This window comes from Eucyclogobius newberryi, unplaced genomic scaffold (genome assembly GCF_026437365.1).
Source record: "Eucyclogobius newberryi isolate DKJ021-1_F unplaced genomic scaffold, fEucNew1.0.hap1 SCAF_212, whole genome shotgun sequence".
Classification (NCBI taxonomy): Eukaryota; Metazoa; Chordata; class Actinopteri; order Gobiiformes; family Gobiidae; genus Eucyclogobius; species Eucyclogobius newberryi.
In genome coordinates this window covers 26,805-52,320 of record NW_027315849.1, presented here as the reverse complement: position 1 = coordinate 52,320, position 25,516 = coordinate 26,805, and the positions used below count along the sequence as shown (strand labels likewise).

The window sequence follows — 25,516 nt, the reverse complement described above, 5'->3', positions numbered from 1 at the left end:
TTCCTGCACCAGTTTGTGTTACTCAATATCATTAGTAACTTCTTTTCTGTATTTGACTGATCCCTCTTAACGGGAACTTTAAAAACACTGAGGAACTTCCTGGACGTCAGGAGGTTCAGACTCAAACAAGCTCAAACGAGACCAGGAAACAGCATTAAAACCTGATTAAATGGTCAGTTTAGCCCAATATACAGGACATCTGAGGTATTTGAGGTGGAGTTGTATCATCTCAGGTTAAAAGCACAGAAACATCGTGACAGTCAATACTCACAGAGCGTAGATCCTTTGCTCAACATTGAAACAGGACTGAAGTCTTAACGTGATCTTTGAGATACTGAACATGGCTTCTCTGCACTCTCCACGCAGCTTCATTCTGAGGACAATATCACACAAAAACACATGAAAAACACTTCCAGACAGTAAAATAACGTAATACCAGCGTCTCACATGTAGCAGTAATATCCTTGTAACAGCAGGTCTCGATGTAAATGCAGCATTTTAACTATTCGAAGATATTGATGAACAACTCCAACTATTGTCTGAAGAAAACACAGTGTTTGAAGTTTGTAGATTTATACGTCAAAAGGAAAGAGTGAAATGCAGGATTACCTTAGTGAAACTGTAGTCTGCGATCACATCGAACTTAGGTGGAATGACTGGAGACTCAGCTACAGAACAAAAGACATACGACTTATTCAAATATAAAACTAGCAGCGCAAATACAAATACATGTCAATTAAATGGGGTAAAAAATACGTCACAAACAGTGAAGTAATAATTTCAACACTCAAAACAAGGGATTATATAAAACTATAAAACGCTTGTGTTATGACTGTGGTGAGGAAGAACATCACAATTAATGAAAATATAAAATTTAATATAAACTTTAATTTCCATGTTTATGAAATCGAACTTGACAAAATAAAATCAATGTGACAAAAACAGACAGATTCCTCACTGAGATTTAATACAAAATACTTACTTTTGCTTCTAAAATTGTCACGATTTGTCTTTTTTTTTTTTGTTCTTACGATTCTATTGGGGCCTGAAAAATCACTGAATTATTGATTAACCTATAGTCACGATGTCCCTCAAAACGATGTTAAATGGCACAAAGAAGTAACTGTTTCCACTTCTTTATGAGCGTGTTCTGATGTGAGCGGCCTCAGACTGCTCTCTTACGCTCTCTGAAGGGCAGGCTGGAGCTGTTGTCGGGGCAGTGGCTGAGCAGCAGCAGGGGGCGCTGTGGAGACGTGTGGGGCAGGTTCACCACCTTCATGTTGCCCTCTAGTGGCAGCTCGTGGCCCAGGTGCAGTAACGTCTGCTGCTGAGGAGGCAAACCCGTCTGAGCGCTGACATCCTCCAGGAACACGGCCACGCTGCAGAGCACAGAGGCACAGAGAGCTTTATTTAACCTTCATTTAACCTTTATTTAACCTTTATTTAACCTTTATTCAACCTTTTATTTAACCTTTATTTAACCTTTATTTAACCTTTTATTTAACCTTTATTTAACCTTTAACCTTCATTTAACCTTCATTTAACCTTTATTTAACCTTTATTTAACCTTTATTTAACCTTTAACCTTCATTTAACCTTCATTTAACCTTTATTTAACCTTTATCTAACCCTTATTTAGCCCTTCATTTAACCTTTATTTAACCTTCATTTAACCCTCATTTAACCTTTAATTAACCTTCATTTAACCTTTATTTAACCCTTATTTAACCTTTATTTAACCTTTATTTAACCTTTATTTAACCCTTATTTAACCTTTATTTATCCTTCATTTAACCTTTATTTAACCTTTATTTAACCCTTATTTAACCTTTATTTAACCTTTATTTAACCTTTATTTAACCTGGAGGATCCCACTGAGAGGAAAGGAGAGCTACAACTGTGTTTTTAGGATTTATTTTACCTTAATTTACCCTTTATTTTACCTTTATTTAAGCTTTATTTAACCTGGAGGATCCCACTGAGAGGTTATAAGTTATAGAAAAGCCTGGTTTTAAAGGCATTTAAGGACAAGACCTCAGTCCGTTTCCAGTCTTTTTCCAACATATTCCAAGCAAAAGGAGCTGAGTGGATAAAGGCTCTGAGCGGGAAGAAGAAAGAAACGTGCTCTGTGCTTCGAGCAATGATGACGTGTCACAAAATGCTCAGGATCTCACGCAAAACTACTAAAAACACAGTGAAGTACTAGAAAACATAATTGAAAAGGCAGATTAAACGGTCAAAAGACGGCGGTTAGCTCAGTCCTTCTCTGCTTATCTTCTGCTCTTGTGCCTTTACATCCTCATAATCTTGAAATAATATAATAAGAAACCAATCGTAAGTTCAGACCGGCCTTTACGTGTCGTACATTGACGTCTCGGTCTCCGTCATGTGTTTGGTCGGCTGATGTGAACAGATTTTGGTGCAGCCGTTCTATTGCTCCAAGTGAGAAGACGGCGCCAAAATCTGTTCAGAGTTTAGCCCAAGGACACAACAGGAAGCAAACGTTCATGAGGGGATTTAACTGCCTAAACTAACACCAACTGAGCTACGTCTGCGCTTTTATTTTGGTAAGGATACAACAAGTGTCGCTCTCACAGCCGCAGACGCGCTCATTATTTACCCTCATATTCATGTGCAATTACTGATGTAAATAAGTGTTTACTTTACCACTATTATTAGTATTATTTGTCTTATGCTAGCTATTTTCATTTTATTTAATATTTTTATTTTATTTTCCCTCCATTCCTTATTAAGAATATGAGAGGTTCTGTCTATAGGAGTTTTGTTTATAAGAGTTTTTCTATTAAGAATCCTATAAGTTTTCTGCTCTTCTCTTCTGTATCTACTTGCGTTGCAACATCGCAATTTCCCCATTGTGTGGACAAATAAAGTCTTATCTTATCTCCTTCATGATGAGAGAAGGTGAATGGTTGGACGTACGTGCTGTAGTGGTGCACGTAGGCGCAGAGCTGCGCGCCCTGCTGCAGTGAGAACACGTGCACGGCGAGCCTCTGCAGGATGTTGGTGGTCGCCGTGAAGAACTGGTCAAAGCCCCAGCACTTGTCCGGGTCGGCCTCCAGGACCCCGGCCAGCACGGGGACCAGCTGCACCCTCAGGCCCCTGGACAAGTAACACAGGGGAGGAGTTACGCGTACGCACAGGTCAGAGGTCAGAGGTCAGAGTCAGAGCGCCTTTCGCCCTTTGGCCAAATTGGGATTGAGAAATATAAAGAGAAAATGAACAAAATTGAACAGATTTGACCAACTTTGGATGTGGTTAGGATGTTTGTCTTGTTTCATGTGTTGTTTTAAAAAAGTTACCAAAAAAAAGGTCTAAAAAAATAAATGAGTCAATTTTTAGTTTTTTTATATAAATATGTTTTATATAAATTATATAAGGCAAAAAATCAAAAAAATTGAATTATCTTCCTGCTCTTAGAGTCCAAGGGAAAATATAGACAGTGGTAACAAAGGTGGCCCTGGTTCCTACTGTGTGAGCCTGCATATAGACAGTGGTAACAAAGGTGGCCCTGGTTCCTACTGCGTGAGTCTGCATATAGACAGTGGTAACAAAGGTGTCTCTGGTTCCTACTGTGTGAGTCTGCATATAGACAGTGGTAACAAAGGTGGCCCTGGTTCCTACTGCGTGAGTCTGCATATAGACAGTGGTAACAAAGGTGGCCCTGGTTCCTACTGCGTGAGCCTGCATATATACAGTGGTAACAAAGATGTCTCTGGTTCCTACTGTGTGAGTCTGCATATAGACAGTGGTAACAAAGATGTCTCTGGTTCCTACTGTGTGAGTCTGCATATAGACAGTGGTAACAAAGGTGTCTCTGGTTCCTACTGTGTGAGCCTGCATATAGACAGTGGTAACAAAGGTGTCTCTGGTTCCTACTGTGTGAGTCTGCATATATACAGTGGTAACAAAGATGTCTCTGGTTCCTACTGTGTGAGTCTGCATATAGACAGTGGTAACAAAGATGTCTCTGGTTCCTACTGTGTGAGTCTGCATATAGACAGTGGTAACAAAGGTGTCTCTGGTTCCTACTGTGTGAGCCTGCATATAGACAGTGGTAACAAAGGTGTCTCTGGTTCCTACTGCGTGAGCCTGCATATAGACAGTGGTAACAAAGGTGGCCCTGGTTCCTACTGCGTGAGCCTGCATATAGACAGTGGTAACAAAGGTGGCCCTGGTTCCTACTGCGTGAGCCTGCATAGAGACAGTGGTAACAAAGGTGTCTCTGGTTCCTACTGCGTGAGTCTGCATATAGACAGTGGTAACAAAGGTGTCTCTGGTTCCTACTGTGTGAGTCTGCATATATACAGTGGTAACAAAGGTGTCTCTGGTTCCTACTGCGTGAGCCTGCATATAGACAGTGGTAACAAAGGTGTCTCTGGTTCCTACTGCGTGAGTCTGCATATATACAGTGGTAACAAAGGTGTCTCTGGTTCCTACTGTGTGAGCCTGCATATAGACAGTGGTAACAAAGGTGTCTCTGGTTCCTACTGCGTGAGCCTGCATATAGACAGTGGTAACAAAGGTGTCTCTGGTTCCTACTGTGTGAGCCTGCATATAGACAGTGGTAACAAAGGTGGCCTTGGTTCCTACTGTGTGAGCCTGCATATAGACAGTGGTAACAAAGGTGGCCCTGGTTCCTACTGCGTGAGCCTGCATATAGACAGTGGTAACAAAGGTGGCCCTGGTTCCTACTGTGTGAGCCTGCATGTAGACAGTGGTAACAAAGGTGGCCCTGGTTCCTACTGTGTGAGCCTGCATATAGACAGTGGTAACAAAGGTGGCCCTGGTTCCTACTGCGTGAGCCTGCATATAGACAGTGGTAACAAAGGTATCTCTGGTTCCTACTGCGTGGGCCTGCATATAGACAGTGGTAACAAAGGTGTCTCTGGTTCCTACTGCGTGAGCCTGCATATATACAGTGGTAACAAAGGTGTCTCTGGTTCCTACTGCGTGAGTCTGCAGATAGACAGTAGTAACAAAGGTGTCTCTGGTTCCTACTGCGTGAGCCTGCATATAGACAGTGGTAACAAAGGTGTCTCTGGTTCCTACTGCGTGAGCCTGCATATAGACAGTGGTAACAAAGGTGTCTCTGGTTCCTACTGTGTGAGCCTGCATATAGACAGTGGTAACAAAGGTGTCTCTGGTTCCTACTGTGTGAGTCTGCATATAGACAGTGGTAACAAAGGTGTATCTGGTTCCTACTGCGTGAGCCTGCATATAGACAGTGGTAACAAAGGTGTCTCTGGTTCCTACTGTGTGAGTCTGCATATATACAGTGGTAACAAAGGTGTCTCTGGTTCCTACTGTGTGAGTCTGCATATATACAGTGGTAACAAAGATGTCTCTGGTTCCTACTGCGTGAGCCTGCATATAGACAGTGGTAACAAAGATGTCTCTGGTTCCTACTGCGTGAGCCTGCATATAGACAGTGGTAACAAAGGTGTCTCTGGTTCCTACTGTGTGAGTCTGCATATATACAGTGGTAACAAAGATGTCTCTGGTTCCTACTGCGTGAGCCTGCATATATACAGTGGTAACAAAGATGTCTCTGGTTCCTACTGTGTGAGCCTGCATATAGACAGTGGTAACAAAGATGTCTCTGGTTCCTACTGCGTGAGCCTGCATATAGACAGTGGTAACAAAGGTGTCTCTGGTTCCTACTGTGTGAGTCTGGATATATACAGTGGTAACAAAGATGTCTCTGGTTCCTACTGCGTGATCCTGCATATAGACAGTGGTAACAAAGGTGTCTCTGGTTCCTACTGCGTGAGTCTGCATATAGACAGTGGTAACAAAGGTGTATCTGGTTCCTACTGCGTGAGCCTGCATATAGACAGTGGTAACAAAGGTGTCTCTGGTTCCTACTGTGTGAGTCTGCATTTATACAGTGGTAATAAAGGTGTCTCTGGTTCCTACTGTGTGAGTCTGCATATATACAGTGGTAACAGAGATGTCTCTGGTTCCTACTGCGTGAGCCTGCATATAGACAGTGGTAACAAAGATGTCTCTGGTTCCTACTGCGTGAGCCTGCATATAGACAGTGATAACAAAGGTGTCTCTGGTTCCTACTGTGTGAGTCTGCATATATACAGTGGTAACAAAGATGTCTCTGGTTCCTACTGTGTGAGTCTGCATATAGACAGTGGTAACAAAGATGTCTCTGGTTCCTACTGTGTGAGTCTGCATATAGACAGTGGTAACAAAGATGTCTCTGGTTCCTACTGCGTGAGCCTGCATATAGACAGTGGTAACAAAGGTGTCTCTGGTTCCTACTGTGTGAGTCTGCATATATACAGTGGTAACAAAGATGTCTCTGGTTCCTACTGCGTGAGCCTGCATATAGACAGTGGTAACAAAGATGTCTCTGGTTCCTACTGCGTGAGCCTGCATATAGACAGTGGTAACAAAGATATCTCTGGTTCCTACTGCGTGAGCCTGCATAGAGACAGTGGTAACAAAGGTGTATCTGGTTCCTACTGTGTGAGTCTGCATATATACAGTGGTAACAAAGATGTCTCTGGTTCCTACTGCGTGAGCCTGCATATAGACAGTGGTAACAAAGATGTCTCTGGTTCCTACTGCGTGAGCCTGCATATAGACAGTGGTAACAAAGGTGTCTCTGGTTCCTACTGCGTGAGCCTGCATATAGACAGTGGTAACAAAGATGTCTCTGGTTCCTACTGCGTGAGCCTGCATATAGACAGTGGTAACAAAGATGTCTCTGGTTCCTACTGCGTGAGCCTGCATATAGACAGTGGTAACAAAGATGTCTCTGGTTCCTACTGCGTGAGCCTGCAGCTGTGAGGAAGCTTGTAGCTCCACTCGATGGGGCCCCCGTCCACGCGCTGCACCCCGGCTATGGCCCCTGTCGGCTTCTCTGTGGTGATTTTGTGCCTGAAAACACAAACACTCAAAAGTAACAACACATAAAATATATATGTTAATTATCTTTATCCATGTTTTATGTTTTGTTTGAGCGAGAAAATAAATACATAAATCAATAATGTTAGTGGGTTTCCCTTGACTTTGTGTTGCATTCTGAGCAGAAAAGTGATTTAAAGCGCCCCCTACAGGTTGGATCACTCATTGAACTAAAACGCAGTCAAGTTTAATATATTTGTAATTTTGCTCAAATTTATAAATATGTTATCACAAAATAGCTATTTTTTTTAGGTTTGTAATTTCACTTCCTGTTTGTAATTGATGACGTCACAGAAGGAAATTCTGTAACTGTAACATTTTTGCGTGTTACAGGTACATAATGCTTCCTGGAGGAGGGGCTTAATTAACATTTCCTGTTTCCTGCTTCCGAAGAGTGCACACGCTTTTTTGCTCGCTCCGCTTGCTATCGCTGCTTTCCTTATTTATTTTGCTTTTTAATCAGTTTTTGTCTTCCAAACATTTTTGCTTTAGACTTTTTCAAGTAAACCAAGGATTTTAAGAACATTTTTCCAGTTTTAACGACATATCTGACGCCAGCGACATGTCCGTGAGAAGAAGGGAGAACTGTGAACGCTGTCGGAAATATCAACAAGAAATTAATGAGCTGAAAACACGGATATTTGTTTTGGAATCTGAAAAAGTTCTTCACGATACCATTCCTGTGTCAACCGACGGTAAGAAGAGCACACTTTTTACAAGAAAAACTGCTACTTTCAACCTAAACCGCAGTGACTCTGTGTCGTTTCCAAAACTGTCTAAAAACCAGAAAGACCAGGCTGTTTCTTGGAGCAAAGCCTAAACGATACAAAGATAACGTGAAGTCACCTAAAATACAGCTCACCAACAGATTTTTACCACTTTCAGAGATGGAATTAAATGAAAAAAGGAAAGATGACGTGGCCAAAATACAGCGAGGAGGATCTGTGCCAGGAGCCAAGGTCAAGATTGTTTTAGTTGGGGACGGCGCGATAAGTCACGTGACGCATGAAAAGATAAACACACATTCTTTTCCAAGCGCCACTGTTTCTGAGATAACGTCACTCCTTCCAAATATTATGGCTAAGCATGGAGGAGCTAAACAGCTGATTGTGCACGTGGGTGCAGTGGACATGCGGCAGGAACAGACTGAAGTTTTGAAAAAAGACTTCTTGAAGTTATTCGACGTGCTTGATAAAATGGAAATCAAAACATTCATAAGTGGACCTCTTCCAAACATCGACAGGAGGATAAACAAGTTTAGCCGGCTTCTTCAGCTGAACACATGGCTGTCCAAAGAGTGTACCCCTAGAGGACTACACTACATTGAGAACTTCTATCTATTCTGGAAACGAGAGGACCTGTTTAAGAGAAATGGCCCCCACCTATGCAGAGGTGGAGTGAGGGTGCTGACAGAGAACCTGCTCCACGCTCTGAGGCATTGGACTGGGCCTGGACAGGGTCCTGAGCAGATAGTTAGAGAAGAAAGGAATGAGAGAAGAATTCCTGCTCCATCAGCCAGAGACCGAGCCAATGTTTCAACATCAAAAGCACCACAACCTCAGCCTCCACCAAAGGATTCATCAGCAGCTGCTCCACCACCACCAGCAAAGGATTCAGCTCCAGCTGGTCCACATTCACCTCCAGCAAAGGAACAATCTTCAAAGGCCTTGGACCCATCTGTGACAAGCCCAACAACATCCCTGTCATCGCCCCTGCCTTCACACCAGCCCTGGGTTCCCCCTGCAACATCTACTCCCACTAAAGATTCATCATTCTCCTTCTCATCTCCACTCTCACCCATGGGCCTTCCCAGCCATTTTGAAAGTCTGATCAAATCAGGCATTAAGATGGCTCCACTCACGCCCAATATAGCAAGGGCTATGCCGACTACACCAACAAAAGCCCCACCACCCATCCCCCCTCGCCTCTCACCTGGTCCCAAACTCTCCTTGGCTACAAAAGCCCCACCACCCATCCAACCTCGCCTTTCACCTGGTATCTCCCATAGCTAGGATGCACTGGGTCTCAGCGTTGCCGGGACTTATTGTCACATTAAAAATCAAACCAACCCGGGGCCCTATGTAAAAAGAGCCCCCCCTAGTGCTATTTCTGTAGCCACATCATCACACAGATGGAAAAACAAAATGCGAGTCAGGCCCAATCTGAGAAATGTGATTCATATTCCCTGTGAAAAGATAAAGCCCAGTCCCACTGAAACTAGTCTGAAACTTACTGTGCTAAATGTCAGATCCTTATGTAACAAATATCTCTTAATTAATAATTGTATTTCTTCTTATAATCTTGATTTTATGTTTTTAACTGAAACATGGCTTGACAAAAACACAGGAAATGTAGTTCTGATAGAATCTGCTCCACCCAACTTTAAGTTTGAATCTGAAACACGAGAAAACAAAAAAGGGGGTGGAGTCTGTGCTGTCTTTAGAGATGAAATAATTACCCGCAGGTTGTCTTTTGGGGTGTTTTCATCATTTGAGTATGTATCCTTTAAAATGGAGCTAAAACGGTCTCCATCCATTCTCTTCATTGTTTTATACAAGCCTCCCCAGCACTGCCAAAGTTTTATTGATGATTTTACTGAGATGCTTTCAGTCATATGCACAGACTTTGATGGTTTGGTCATTACAGGTGATTTCAATGTGCATGTTGATAATATTTGTGACAGAAACGCTAAAGAGCTTGATGCTGTCCTTGAAACCTTCAGTCTTACTCAGCATGTGAGAGGCCCCACCCACAGCAAAGGACACACTCTAGATCTCATAATTACAAAGGGGGTAAATATTTCAAATGTTAATGTGATCGATGTTGCTCTGTCTGATCATTTCTGTGTCTTCTTTAACCTGTCTGTTTCTCCCAAACCTCCGGTTGGTCCTGCAGTTGTTCAGAGGAGACACATAAGTGATGGCACAGGTGCACTGTTTATGGAAATGATAAACTTTGAAAATGTCTCATGTTCTAATGTAAATGATTTGTTGAACTCTGTTACATCTAGTGTTTTGAATGTTCTGGACACCATCGCCCCTATAAAGGCTAAAATGGTTAAAAATAAGCAGAAGGCGCCGTGGAGAAATGATGATTCGGTCAGGGCACAGAAAAGGGAGTGCCGCAGGGCCGAACGGAAATGGCGCAAGTCAAAGCTCCAGGTTCAAAAAGAGATTTACAAAGAAAAGCTGAACATGTACAACCTAATCTTATGTAGAACTAGGGAAAGATATTTTTCTGAAATAATTGGAAGCTGCAGTAACAACTCGCGTGTCCTGTTTGCCACAGTAAACAGATTAACAAACCCTCCAGCTCAGCTGCCGTTAGAACTCATTTCCACATCCAAGTGTAATGAGTTTGCATTATTCTTTAATGACAAAGTTCAGGGCATTAAAAATGCTATAAATCCCACAATGCAAAAAATTACCCTAAAACCACCAAGACACTTAGAGCTAACTCACTTTGCACCAGTAACTGACAAAACTGTCCATGAGATCATCACCAGTCTGAGTTCATCTACATGCTGCCTTGATGTGTTACCCACCAAATTTCTAAAGTCTGTGCTGAACAGTTTGTTAGCACCACTCACTCACATAGTTAACATGTCGCTTCAATCTGGAACATTCCCAATGTCTTTGAAAACTGCGGTCATAAAGCCTCTCCTAAAGAAGAGCAGTCTTGATGCCGCAGTACTGAGTCATTACCGGCCCATCTCTAATCTGCCATTTTGGGGCAAAGTCCTTGAAAAGGTTGTTTACCAACAGCTCACAGATTTCCTCTTAATAAACAACTCATTTGATGTTTTTCAGTCAGGTTTTAGACCTCATCACAGCACTGAGACTGCTCTTGTCAAGGTGACAAATGACATCCGCCTGAACACTGACACGGGCAAAGCCTCAGTCTTAATTCTGTTAGATCTGAGTGCTGCTTTTGACACTGTCGATCATGGGATCCTCTTACAGAGACTAGAGGACTGGGTGGGCATCACTGGCACTGCCCTAAACTGGTTAAGGTCCTATCTGGAAGACAGGAAGTACTTTGTTGAAATTGGCAGCTGTGTCTCAGACCACATGACCCTGACCTGTGGAGTGCCCCAAGGGTCAGTCCTGGGTCCCCTTCTGTTCAACCTCTACATGCTGCCGTTGGGTCAGTTGATACGCAGTGAAAATGTGTCCTATCACAATTATGCAGACGACACTCAGATCTATGTTTCACTATCGGCAGGTGACTATGGACCAGTAGATTCACTCTGTCACTGCATCCAACAGATCAGTTTGTGGATGCAAAACAACTTTCTCCAGCTGAACTCAGACAAGACTGAAATAATCGTTTTTGGCCCACAGAAACAAAGAGAAAGTGTTAGCGGTCACCTCCAGAGTCTCGCTCTAAAACCTACAAACCAAGTTAGAAATCTGGGGGTAATAATGGACTCAGACTTGAACTTTAATAGCCACGTCAAATCAATAACATCAGCAGCTTTTTACCATCTAAAAAACATTGCCAAAATCAAAAATATAGTGTCAAAACCAGATTTAGAGAGACTTATCCATGCGTTTGTCTCCAGTAGATTAGACTGTAACGGCCTGCTCACTGGTCTCTCCAAACGAGCTGTAAAACAGCTGCAGTACATCCAGAACGCTGCTGCTCGGGTCCTGACCAGAACCAGGAAGTATGATCACATTAGTCCTGTTCTCAGGTCTCTGCACTGCCCCCTGTGGCTCAGAGAATAGACTTTAAAGCAGCTCTGCTTGTGTACAAGTCTCTCCATGGCCTAGCACCAAAGTACATCTTGGATATGTTAGTGCCATATGAACCATCTCGGACTCTGAGGACCTCAGGGACCTGCCTCCTGCTGGTGCCCAGAGTCAGGACAAAACATGGGGAATCTGCGTTTCAGTTTTATGCAGCTAAAATCTGGAACAGTCTTCCTGAAGATGTGAGACAGGCTTCTACTCTGACAATGTTCAAATCTAAGCTAAAAACTGTTTTGTTTAGCTGCGCATATGACTGAAAGGATTTTTTCTTTGCACTCTTCTCTTTTGTTTGTGATTTTATTAGTTTAGAAAATCAGTTGGATTGATAATTTTTAATTTAGTTAATTTTATTGTATTTCTGTAATTTCTTTGTGATTTGAATGCATTTTTCCTGCTGTGAAGCACTTTGAATTGCCTTGTGTATGAAATGTGCTCTACAAATAAACTTGCCTTGCCTTGCCTTGCCTTGCCTTAAACAGGAAGTGTGCCGCAGGATGAGGCGTCGCCGCGAGGATGAGGCGTCGCCGTGAGTATGAGGCGTCGCCGTGGGTGTGACTAGAATACTAGAATACTTGCGTCCTGCACGTACATGGTGGGCTTGTTCTTGCGCGGCCCTCCGTACGGCGTGAAGGGCAGGGCCCCGGCGGCGGCGTGGTAAAAGGTGACGCCGATGCTCCACAGATCCACGTTCACGCCGTAGGACTTCTGATGAGGCTTCCTCAGGACGGCGCGCTCGTACATGTCCGGGTGCTGCAGGCACAAGTTACATTCCATATCTACTGTGTATTACAACACTGTCACACTTCTGTACATCCACAAGAGGGCGCTCTGCTGGTGCAGGACACAGAGGCTTGTTTATCGCCTGATTCAGCCGTTTTAAACAAATCTAATTCATTTATATATTCAGAGCACATTTCTTAGGTTAAAACTGCTAAAATAATTTTCTATCTCAATTTTAACACTAATTATTTTTCCCACAGACCAAATTATCTCTTTCATATAAATCTATAAATTGTAACATTTTAATTTCTGTTTATCATGTGTGATATTTTGAAGTAGATATACTTAGACCCTTCAGTTGAAATGAGGGATTCACGACGAGTTTAAGTACGATTATGTAGAAGAAACAGTGCAGTGTATTTGTTAGAAGTAAATGTATGTGTTAGAAGTAAATGTACGTTAGAAGTAAATGTATTTGTTAGAAGTAAATGTATGTGTTAGAAGTAAATGTATGTGTTAGAAGTAAATGTATGTGTTAGAAGTAAATGTACGTTAGAAGTAAATGTATTTGTTAGAAGTAAATGTATTTGTTAGAAGTAAATGTATGTGTTAGAAGTAAATGTATTTGTTAGAAGTAAATGTATGTGTTAGAAGTAAATGTATGTGTTAGAAGTAAATGTATTTGTTAGAAGTAAATGTATGTGTTAGAAGTAAATGTACGTGTTAGAAGTAAATGTACGTGTTAGAAGTAAATGTATGTGTTAGAAGTAAATGTATTTGTTAGAAGTAAATGTATGTGTTAGAAGTAAATGTATGTGTTAGAAGTAAATGTATGTTAGAAGTAAATGTATTTGTTAGAAGTAAATGTATGTTAGAAGTAAATGTATTTGTTAGAAGTAAATGTATGTGTTAAAAGTAAATGTATGTGTTAGAAGTAAATGTATTTGTTAGAAGTAAATGTATGTGTTAAAAGTAAATGTATGTTAGAAGTAAATGTATGTTAGAAGTAAATGTATGTTAGAAGTAAATGTATTTGTTAGAAGTAAATGTATTTGTTAGAAGTAAATGTATGTGTTAAAAGTAAATGTATTTGTTAGAAGTAAATGTATATTAGAAGTAAATGTATGTGTTAGAAGTAAATGTATGTTAGAAGTAAATGTATTTGTTAGAAGTAAATGTATGTGTTAAAAGTAAATGTATTTGTTAGAAGTAAATGTATGTGTTAGAAGTAAATGTATTTGTTAGAAGTAAATGTATGTGTTAAAAGTAAATGTATTTGTTAGAAGTAAATGTATTTGTTAGAAGTAAATGTATGTGTTAGAAGTAAATGTATTTGTTAGAAGTAAATGCATTTGTTAGAAGTAAATGTATGTTAGAAGTAAATGTATTTGTTAGAAGTAAATGTATTTGTTAGAAGTAAATGTATGTGTTAGAAGTAAATGTATTTGTTAGAAGTAAATGTATTTGTTAGAAGTAAATGTATATTAGAAGTAAATGTATTTGTTAGAAGTAAATGTATGTGTTAGAAGTAAATGTATTTGTTAGAAGTAAATGTATTTGTTAGAAGTAAATGTATGTGTTAGAAGTAAATGTATTTGTTAGAAGTAAATGTATTTGTTAGAAGTAAATGTATGTGTTAGAAGTAAATGTATCCATCCATCCATCTTCTGCCGCTTTATCCGGGGCCGGGTCGCGGGGGCAGCAGTCTGAGCAGGGACTCCCAGACTTCTTCTCCCCAGACACTTCCTCTAACTCCTCCGGGGGGATCCCGAGGCGTTCCCAGGCCAGCCGAGAGACATAGTCTCTCCAGCGTGTCCTGAGTCTTCCCCGGGGCCTCTTCCCGGTGGGACATGCCTGAAACACCTCCCGAGGGAGGCGCCCAGGAGGCTCCGGAACAGATGCCCGAGCCACCTCAGCTGGAGGAGCAGCGGCTCTACTCCGAGCTCCCCCCGTGTGGCCGAGCTCCTCACCTTATCTCTAAGGGAGCGCCCAGCCACACGGCGGAGGAAACTCATTTCGACCGCTTGTATCCGCGATCTTGTCCTTTCAGTCACTACCCAAAGCTCATGACCATAGGTGAGGTCAGAACGTAGACCGCCCGGTAAATAGAGAGCTTTGCCTTTCGGCTCAGCTCCCTCTTCACCACAACGGTCCGATGCAGCGACTGCATCACTGCAGCCGCTGCACGATCCGCCTGTCGATCTCACGCTCCATCCTTCACTCACTCGTGAACAAGACCCCGAGATACTTGAACTTCTCCACTTGGGGCAAGGACCCCCCGCCCACCTGGAGAGGGCAAGCCACCTTTTTCCGGTCGAGAACCATGGCCTCGGATTTGGAGCTGATTCTCATCCCAGTCGCTTCACACTCGGCTCAAACCGTCCCAGTGCAGCTGCAGGTCCGGGTTTGATGGAGCCATCAGGACAACATCGTCTGCAAACAGCAGAGATGAGATCCTGTGGTCCCCAAACCGGACACCCTCCGACCCCTGACCACACCCTCCGACCCCTGACTGCGCCTAGAAATTCTGTCCATAAAAATTATGAACAGAACCGGTGACAAAGGGCAGCCCTGAGGAGTCCAACATGCACTGGGAACAGGTCTGACTCACTGCAGTGAACACAGCTCCTGCTCCGGTCATACAGGGACCGGACAGCCCTGACCAAAGGGCCCCGGACCCCGTACTCCCGGAGCACCCCCCAAAGGACACCCCGAGGAACACGGTCGAAAGCCTTCTCCAGATCCACAAAGCACATGTGGACTGGTTGGGCAAACTCCCATGAACCCTCGAGCACCCGATGGAGGGTATAGAGCTGGTCCAGTGTTCCACGACCGGGACGAAAACCACCCTGCTCCTCCTGAATCCGAGGTTCGACTATCGGTCGGATTCTCCTCTCCAGTACCTTGGAATAGACCTTACCCGGGAGGCTGAGGAGTGTGATCCCTCTGTAGTTGGAACACACCCTCCGGTCCCCCTTCTTGAACAGAGGGACCACCACCCCGGTCTGCCAGTCCAGAGGCATGGTCCCCGACCGCCACGCGATGTTGTAGAGACGTGTCAGCCAAGACAGTCCTACAACATCCAGAGACTTTAGGTCCTCAGGGCGGATCTCTTCCACCCCCAGAGCCACTGAGGAGTTTGTGAACAACCTCAGTGACTTCAGTTTGGGTGATGGACGAGCCAGCCTCTGAGTCCCCGGTCTCTACTTCCACTTCGGAAGACGTGACTGAGGGATTAAGGAGGTCCTCAAAGTATTCCTATCGGTCGGCACCATGTTAGAAGTAAATGTTTTGTGTTTAAAAAAAGCAGAACAATTGTAAAATTTTACAAAATCCTGGCTAATTAGACGACATTAAACATAACATTTTTAACATGATCCTTTTCATTTCACAAATCATAAAACTAAGCAGAAGCAGTTTAAATGAGGCTAAAAGCAGTGTTGGGAAAGTTCACTTTCTACATGAACTAATTCAGTTCTTTTTTTCAATATTATACAATAATGTTTCTAAATTATTTCCACAGCAGCAATTATTGTATCAGTTTAAAGTCTAAAATATGTGTCGGATTCATCTTCACCCAATTTTGAAAAGCACAAAGCGAGCGAGCACACAATACAGAGCGGGCGCACACACAGCGGGGCGCGCGCACAGCGGGGCGCGCACAGCGGGGCGCGCACAGCGGGGCGCGCACACAGCGGGGCGCGCACACAGCGGGGCGCGCACACAGCGGGCTATAGAAGGTGTGGTTGTGCCCATGTGACAGGAAGCTGACCATCTCTCACCAGATACTCTTCTGTGCCATAGATGGACATGAACTTCTCGCCATCTTCCAGTTCTCGAGCTGCTCCAAAGTCAGTGAGTTTGTAAAGTGAGCGTCCGTCCTCTCCGACCTGACGAATGATGTTCCCCGGCTTTATGTCCCTGTGCACCACGCCGTTCTCCCTCAGGTGGTTAATGCCCTGCACTGAGAGCAGAGCATTCTCATTCTCATTATATTCATTTGTATTATTAGTATTAGTAGTAGTAAGTCGTAGTAATAGTAGTAGTATTATTATTAGTAGTATTATTAGTAGTAGTAGTAGTACTAGTAGTAGTAGGAGTAGTAGTAGTAATTAGTAGTAGTAAGTAGTAGTAGTAGTAATAGTAGTAATACTACTACTACTAACTTATAATACTACTGTAGTATTATTAGTTAGCAGAAGTAGTAGTAGTAGTAGTAGTAGTAGTAGTAGTAGTAGTAGTAGTAGTAGTAGTAGTAGTAGTAGTAGTAGCAGTAGCAGTAGCAGTAGTAGTAGCAGTAGCAGTTAGTAGTAGTAGGATTATAAATAGTAGTAGTAGTAGTAGTAGTAGTAGTAGCAGTAGCAGTAGCAGTAGCAGTAGTAGTAGTAGTAGTAGTAGTAGTAGCAGTAGTAGTAGCAGTAGCAGCAGCAGCAGCAGCAGCAGCAGCAGCAGCAGCAGCAGCAGCAGCAGCAGTAGCAGTAGTAGTAGTAGCAGTAGTAGTAGTAGTAGTAGTAGTAGTAGTAGTAGTAGTAGTAGTAGTAGTAGTACATGCACTGACCCACACACTGCAGCACAGTGAGGAACTCGGCCTCGTCCAATCCAAAAGCGTTCTCTGGTTCCTCCAGGACGTTGAGCAGACTTCCTCCAGGACAGAACTCCATCACCAGAACCTTCTGCTTAGACGGGAGCTGCACAAGAACAACGTCACACACACTTAGAGGAGGAACAACACTGTCCACGTGTTCTACAGGGTTCTACAGGGTTCTACAGGGGTCTACAGGGTTCATCATGTTATACAGGGTTCTACGGGGTTCTACAGGGTTCTACAGGGTTCTACAGGGGTCTACAGGGGTCTACAGGGTTCATCATGTTATACAGGGTTCTACGGGGTTCTACAGGGTTCTACAGGGTTCTACAGGGGTCTACAGGGTTCATCATGTTATACAGGGTTCTACGGGGTTCTACAGGGGTCTACAGGGTTCATCATGTTATACAGGGTTCTACGGGGTTCTACAGGGGTCTACAGGGTTCATCATGTTATACAGGGTTCTACGGGGTTCTACAGGGGTCTACAGGGTTCATCATGTTATACAGGGTTCTACAGGGGTCTACAGGGTTCATCATGTTATACAGGGTTCTACAGGGTTCTACAGGGTTCTACAGGGTTCTACAGGGTTCTACAGGGTTCATCATGTTCTACAGGGTTCTACAAGGTTCTACAGGGTTCTACAGGGTTCATCATGTTATACAGGGTTCTACAGGGGTCTACAGGGTTCATCATGTTATACAGGGTTCTACAGGGTTCTACAGGGTTCATCATGTTATACAGGGTTCTACAGGGTTCTACAGGGTTCATCATGTTATACAGGGTTCTACAGGGGTCTACAGGGTTCATCATGTTATACAGGGTTCTACAGGGTTCTACAGGGGTCTACAGGGTTCATCATGTTATACAGGGTTCTACAGGGTTCTACAGGGTTCTACAGGGTTCATCATGTTATACAGGGTTCTACAGGGTTCTACAGGGGTCTACAGGGGTCTACAGGGTTCTACAGGGTTCTACAGGGTTCTACACCTGGAGCAGAGAGCGGCGGGCCCATCTCCTCCTCAACCCATCACCTCCACCACGACCCACCACCTCCTCCTCCACGACCCACCACCTCCTCCACCACAACCCACCTCCTCCTCCTCCTCCTCCTCCACAACCCACCTCCTCCTCCACGACCCACCTCCTCCTCCACGACCCACCTCCTCCACCACAACCCACCTCCTCCTCCACGACCCACCACCTCCTCCACCACGACCCACCTCCTCCTCCTCCACAACCCACCTCCTCCTCCTCCTCCACAACCCACCTCCTCCTCCACGACCCACCTCCTTCTCCACCACGACCCACCTCCTTCTCCACCACGACCCACCTCCTTCTCCACGACCCACCACCTCCTCCACAACCCACCTCCTCCTCAACAACCCACCTCCTCCTCCACGACCCACCTCCTTCTCCACCACGACCCACCTCCTCCTCCACAACCCACCTCCTCCTCCACAACCCACCTCCTCCTCCACAACCCACCTCCTCCTCCACGACCCACCTCCTTCTCCACCACGACCCACCTCCTTCTCCACGACCCACCTCCTCCTCCACGACCCACCACCTCCTCCACCACGACCCACCTCCTTCTCCACCACGACCCACCTCCTCCTCCACAACCCACCTCCTCCTCCACAACCCACCTCCTCCTCCACGACCCACCTCCTTCTCCACCACGACCCACCTCCTTCTCCACGACCCACCACCTCCTCCACGACCCACCACCTCCTCCACGACCCACCTCCTTCTCCACCACGACCCACCTCCTCCTCCACGACCCACCTCCTCCTCCACGACCCACCTCCTTCTCCACCACGACCCACCTCCTCCTCCACAACCCACCTCCTTCTCCACCACGACCCACCTCCTCCTCCACAACCCACCTCCTCCTCCACGACCCACCTCCTTCTCCACCACGACCCACCTCCTCCTCCACAACCCACCTCCTCCTCCACGACCCACCTCCTCCTCCACCACGACCCACCTCCTCCTCCACAACCCACCTCCTCCACCACGACCCACCTCCACCTCCTCCTCCACCTCCTCCCTCACGACTCACCTCCTCCACGTCGTGAAATCTGATGATGTTCTTGTGGTTGAGTTTTCGCAGCATTTCAAACTCTCTCATCTGGACCTGGTGTGAGCGATTATAACTGGCCACGTTAAAGACTTTGACCGCCACAAGCTCCCCACTCCTCTGCACACAAGGACACACAAGTCACACAACAAGGACACACAAGTCACACAACAAGGACACACAAGTCACACAACAAGGACACACAAGTCACACAACAAGGACACACAAGTCACACAACAAGGACACACAAGTCACACAACAAGGACACACAAGTCACACAACAAGTCACACAAGTGACACACAAGTCACACAACAAGGACACACAAGTCACACAACAAGGACACACAAGTCACACAACAAGGACACACAAGTCACACAACAAGGACACACAAGTCACACAACAAGGACACACAAGTCACACAACAAGGACACACAAGTCACACAACAAGTCACACAAGTGACACACAAGTCACACAACAAGGACACACAAGTCACACAACAAGGACACACAAGTCACACAACAAGGACACACAAGTCACACAACAAGGACACAACAAGGACACACAAGTGACACAACAAGGACACACAAGTCACACAACAAGGACACACAAGTGACACAACAAGGACACACAAGTCACACAACAAGGACACACAAGTCACACAACAAGGACACACAAGTCACACAACAAGGACACACAAGTCACACAACAAGGACACACAAGTCACACAACAAGGACACACAAGTCACACAACAAGGACACACAAGTCACACAACAAGGACACACAAGTCACACAACAAGTCACACAAGTGACACACAAGTCACACAACAAGGACACACAAGTCACACAACAAGGACACACAAGTCACACAACAAGGACACACAAGTCACACAACAAGGACACACAAGTCACACAACAAGGACACACAAGTCACACAACAAGGACACACAAGTCACACAACAAGTCACACAAGTGACACACAAGTCACACAACAAGGACACACAAGTCACACAACAAGGACACACAAGTCACACAACAAGGACACACAAGTCACACAACAAGGACACAACAAGGACACACAAGTGACACAACAAGGACACACAAGTCACACAACAAGGACACACAAGTGACACAACAAGGACACACAAGTCACACAACAAGGACACACAAGTCACACAACAAGGACACACAAGTCACACAACAAGGACACACAAGTCACACAACAAGGACACAACAAGGACACACAAGTGACACAACAAGGACACACAAGTCACACAACAAGGACACACAAGTGACACAACAAGGACACACAAGTCACACAACAAGGACACACAAGTCACACAACAAGGACACACAAGTCACACAACAAGGACACACAAGTCACACAACAAGGACACAACAAGGACACACAAGTGACACAACAAGTCACACAAGTGACACACAAGTCACACAACAAGGACACACAAGTCACACAACAAGGACACACAAGTCACACAACAAGGACACACAAGTCACACAACAAGGACACACAAGTCACACAACAAGGACACACAAGTCACACAACAAGGACACAACAAGGACACACAAGTCACACAACAAGGACACACAAGTCACACAACAAGGACACACAAGTCACACAACAAGGACACACAAGTCACACAACAAGGACACACAAGTCACACAACAAGGACACAACAAGGACACACAAGTCACACAACAAGTCACACAAGTGACACACAAGTCACACAACAAGGACACACAAGTCACACAACAAGGACACACAAGTCACACAAGTGACACACAAGTCACACAACAAGGACACACAAGTCACACAACAAGGACACACAAGTCACACAACAAGTCACACAACAAGTCATACACAAGTGACACACAAGTCACACAAGGACACACAAGTCACACACAAGTCACACAACAAGTCACACAACAAGTCACACACAAGTGACACACAAGTCACACAAGGACACACAAGTCACACACAAGTCACACAACAAGGACACACAAGTCACACACAAGTCACACAACAAGGACACACAAGTCACACAACAAGGACACACAAGGACACACAAGGACACACAAGTAACACAAGGACACACAAGTCACACACAAGTCACACAAGTGACACACAAGTCACACACAAGTCACACACAAGTCACACAACAAGGACACAACAAGGACACACAAGTCACACAACAAGGACACACAAGTCACACAACAAGGACACACAAGTCACACAACAAGGACACACAAGTCACACAACAAGGACACACAAGTCACACAACAAGGACACACAAGTCACACAAGTGACACACAAGTCACACAAGGACACACAAGTCACACACAAGTCACACAAGGACACACAAGTCACACAACAAGGACACACAAGTCACACACAAGTCACACAAGGACACAACAAGGACACACAAGTCACACAAGTGACACACAAGTCACACAAGGACACACAAGTCACACAACAAGTCACACAACAAGTCACACAAGTCACACACAAGTCACACAACAAGGACACACAAGTCACACAACAAGGACACACAAGTCACACAACAAGGACACACAAGTGACACACAAGTGACACACAAGTCACACACGGACACACAAGTCACACAAGGACACACAAGTCACACAAGGACACACAACACTCACAGAGGGACACACAACACTCACAGAGGAACACACAACACTCACAGAGGGACACACAACACTCACATAGGGACACACAACACTCACAGAGGGACACACAACACTCACATAGGGACACACAACACTCAGAAGGACACACAACACTCAGAAGGACACACAACACACACACAACACTCACAGAGGGACACACAACACTCACATAGGGACACACAACACTCAGAAGGACACACAACACACACACAACACTCACAGAGGGACACACAACACTCAGAAGGTCCTTGACCCTGTGGACATGATGTGGACACGTCATGTGGACAGACCTTGTTGCGGGCCTTGTAGACACAGGCCGTGGCGCCCTGTCCCAGGACGTCCTGCAGGGACCACAGGTGATTGGCTGTGCTCGCCGTCATCAGCGCCATCTTTGAAGACTTGAAATCATAAAGAATCAAACATTTTCATCTTTGAAACATTTGGTTTGTGACATGTCAGAATGTCCCCTAAAGACAGGTGTCAATCACTGTCTTTTCACTGAGAGGTCCACGTCCTCTGAAACACATTCTATTACATTTCATGTTGAAGGATTAAAAGTTTGTTTTGCTCATGTTCAGAAGAAGTGTTTTTAATAAAACTAAACTAAAATATAGCCGCAAGCGGCAATGATCGGCCCTCGCCACGCCGCCGCCACGCCGCAAGAGGAGGGGGCGCTAACGCGCCCCAATTGTCCTTTTATTACGCCTACTGCTGAATCTGTGACGCTGTCACATCTTCTCCCCTTTGTTTTACCATCAAAAAGCTATTTTATTTTGAATTCTTGGCAAAATGTGCGGCTTTGCCGCACAGACACCGTGACTCTTTGAATGAAAATGTGGATAACTTTTGATGGTCCTGAAGATGAGTCTCACCAAATTTCAGGTTAATAGGGCTGACGCCCTGAGGGGGAGGAGTTTGTGAAAGTCTAAAGTGTAAACATGTTCTGGCGATTTCCCCATTGGAATAACATGAAAGGTTTCGGTCATCGTTACGGCAACGCCATAACAATTATGACATGGGTCTCATTGACTTTTTTGATGGGGATGCTAAAATTGAGTTGTGTGTCAAATTTCATATAATTTCGCAAAACTAAACATTTAACCTCCATATAAAATCTGTAGGGGGCGCTGTGGCGCCAAATGAATTTATTTCACTTCAAGTAGGTTTAGGGCAAAGAGTTTAACAACTGATTCTAATTTGACGCAATTCGGACTTTATCTGCGCAAACGGCAGAAATGTTAAATATGGGAGATTTCTGAAATTCTAGCTACAGTTTGCGGCTTCGCCGCACAGAGACCGTGAGAGGTATCAATGTCATTTGGATAACTTTTGATGTCCCACTCCTCAGTAGCATTTTCACCAAATTTCAGCTTTTTAGGGCCAACGCCCTGGGAGGAGTTCGTAAAAGTACGACGTTTGGAAAAACTCCGAAGTCATGTTTAGCCATTTTTGAAGCAATATGGCCGACATTTGGTTGGGCGGACGGCATTGCCGTAATAATATTTTTTACTTCTCTTGTCACCATCTACCTCGGCGCCAAATTTCATGATTCTACGATCAGATTTTTTTTGGGTCATTTCCCATCTCTCAATGCATTTTTGGTACATTTGGGGGCGCTGACGCGCCAATTTTTTTTATTTTAGAAAAGGGAAATAGCCAGAATGTAGAGAGGCACGATTTTTAGAGGTGTGAACATTTTTGTGACTTTTCGTCAATGTTCACTGGGTGAAAAATAGGGGGCGTGTCCCGAGAAGAAGAAAGAAGAAGAATAATATTCCGATACGAAAACAATGTTTCCCATTTTTCAAATATCATAAACTATACATTTTCGGAAAGCGCTCGCGCTTTCCTACCTCATGGTGTGGGTCCCTGGTCACTGACGGGTACTTTCGTTAATTTTGAGTGGGCTCTGCCCACTTTGTGTTTTTGGCCCTCTATACAGTAATAATGTTCAATTTTTGCATTACATGTTTATATGAACGGAACATGCAAGAGATGGGGAACGTATTCGTGAGCTACTTAGCGCAAATGAGTGCTTTTTATGGGGATGACGACCGCTTCGCGGTCGTCATCCCAATGTAAAGTGCTCGTTTAGTGCGCACTTTTGCACGGGCTTCGCCCGTTTACAACGGTAATGTTCCATTTTCCTACTATTAATTAGTCTGCACGGGGCGTGCGTGAGTGAAGAAGTGCGTTAGTGAGTGTTTGGAAGTGGGCGAGCGCTTCGCGCTCGATTTCGTGCGCACTACGTGCGCACTTTTGCAGCCGTGCTTCGCACGGCCTTACGAGATTAATAGGCCTCTCGCCAGCTTGTGGCGCTCGGGCCTAATAATAGAATATATTCGTCCATCACCAGTCGGTCTGTATCTGGACGTCCCAGAGGACATCGGCTCCGCCCTTCTACACCACTTCATCCTAACTCTATATCTAACTATATATATATCTATACCTAACTATATATATATACATATCTATATCTAACTATACTGTATATGTATATGTATAGATATACATATACATATATAGATATAGAGAGAACTTTGACAGTTTTTAACGGGGAAATAAAGACAAAATACAGTTTTAAAGCGTCTCTATCCTTGAGCCTCCACTGTTCATGTTTGTCCCAGTTTGTCCCACTCTAGTGTCTGTAGTGGTCCATAACTCTGACACAGGCCCAGTTTGTCCCAGTTTGTCCAACTCTTTGTCCTCACACTGGATCTGAACATATTTCACGTTATTACACATTTATAAAGTCTCTTATGGTCTGGGTAAGAGAACGTCACATACGTCACTGTTGGACATTTGCTCACGACAGTAAAACTCGGACAAGTTTGGACAAGTTGGACAGAAGTTAAAGTTAAAGCTCCAGACGTGACGCGTCTCACCTGGTTCTGCCGCTCCATCCGCGCTGGAGACGCGCGCGTTGCAGCCGCGAGTGAAGCTCGATCCGCGGCTCTTCTTCTTCTTCGGCTGAACCCGGAGCTCGGGGCTCATTCGCGGGGCTCATTCGCGGGGCTCATTCGCGGGGCTCATTCGCGGCTCAATGTTTAGGAAGTGGTCGCTCTGTGTCGCTTTTTCACGCCCACAAAGTGCCGAGGAGGCGGAAATACCGGGAAATACCCGTAGGCTGCGCTGCGTCTGCGGAAGTGAGTTCCGGTGACGCATGACGTAAAGCGTCAAGTCGCACAAAGATCGTATCTGTGAGTTTGTGCAAAGATCGTATCTGTGATCTGTTCTCACAAACTGCGCTGACAAGTGTTTTTCCACAAAAACAGACTTTATGAATGACTATAACACATGAATAACAATAAGGAGCACATTTTAAAGAAGAGCTGCGTGTTTTTGATTTGAAAGAGTTTATTTTGACCTCGTTTTATTGCAATAATTATGACGTTCAAGGTTTTGATCAGAGAAATGTATTGGTCAAATTCACTCCAAAACAAGTTTGTCCTCAGCCCTTTTATTTTGAAAGGCGTGTGGATTGCAGAATAAAAGGTAAATATTATATGTTGTACTGAATTGATTGAAGTTTAATAATAACTTCTGCAACACCATCAATCCACCAAATATGTAATAGAACTGTGGAGAGTTCTGGACAAACAGCATTTTATTGTTTCAACTGATTCAAACAGGTCTAAACAGAGACGCAGGTGGAATAAGGCCTTTTTTAATTTGGACTTTATTTGGTGTTTTTATACTTGTTGTAAATGTAGTTGTCCACTCTTT

At 44.4% G+C, this 25,516-nt stretch overlaps 1 protein-coding gene across 1 annotated transcript in view; it reads right to left on the bottom strand.

Moving 5' to 3' along the window:
• The window catches only part of LOC140371291 (inhibitor of nuclear factor kappa-B kinase subunit epsilon-like), a 43,141-nt gene extending 18,373 nt beyond the window's left edge, over positions 1-24,768 (bottom strand). The window contains exons 1-12 of the mRNA XM_072458434.1: positions 24,676-24,768; positions 22,081-22,188; positions 19,067-19,204; positions 16,975-17,104; positions 16,199-16,380; positions 12,286-12,446; positions 6,805-6,915; positions 2,941-3,120; positions 1,183-1,379; positions 610-668; positions 448-539; positions 272-373 (exon numbers count right to left, since the gene is read on the bottom strand). Coding sequence (XP_072314535.1) covers positions 272-373; positions 448-539; positions 610-668; positions 1,183-1,379; positions 2,941-3,120; positions 6,805-6,915; positions 12,286-12,446; positions 16,199-16,380; positions 16,975-17,104; positions 19,067-19,204; positions 22,081-22,188; positions 24,676-24,693 — 1,478 coding nt within the window. The 5' untranslated portion in view covers positions 24,694-24,768. The remainder of the gene's footprint in view (positions 1-271; positions 374-447; positions 540-609; positions 669-1,182; positions 1,380-2,940; positions 3,121-6,804; positions 6,916-12,285; positions 12,447-16,198; positions 16,381-16,974; positions 17,105-19,066; positions 19,205-22,080; positions 22,189-24,675) is intronic.
• Between the last annotated feature and the right edge of the window lie 748 nt (positions 24,769-25,516).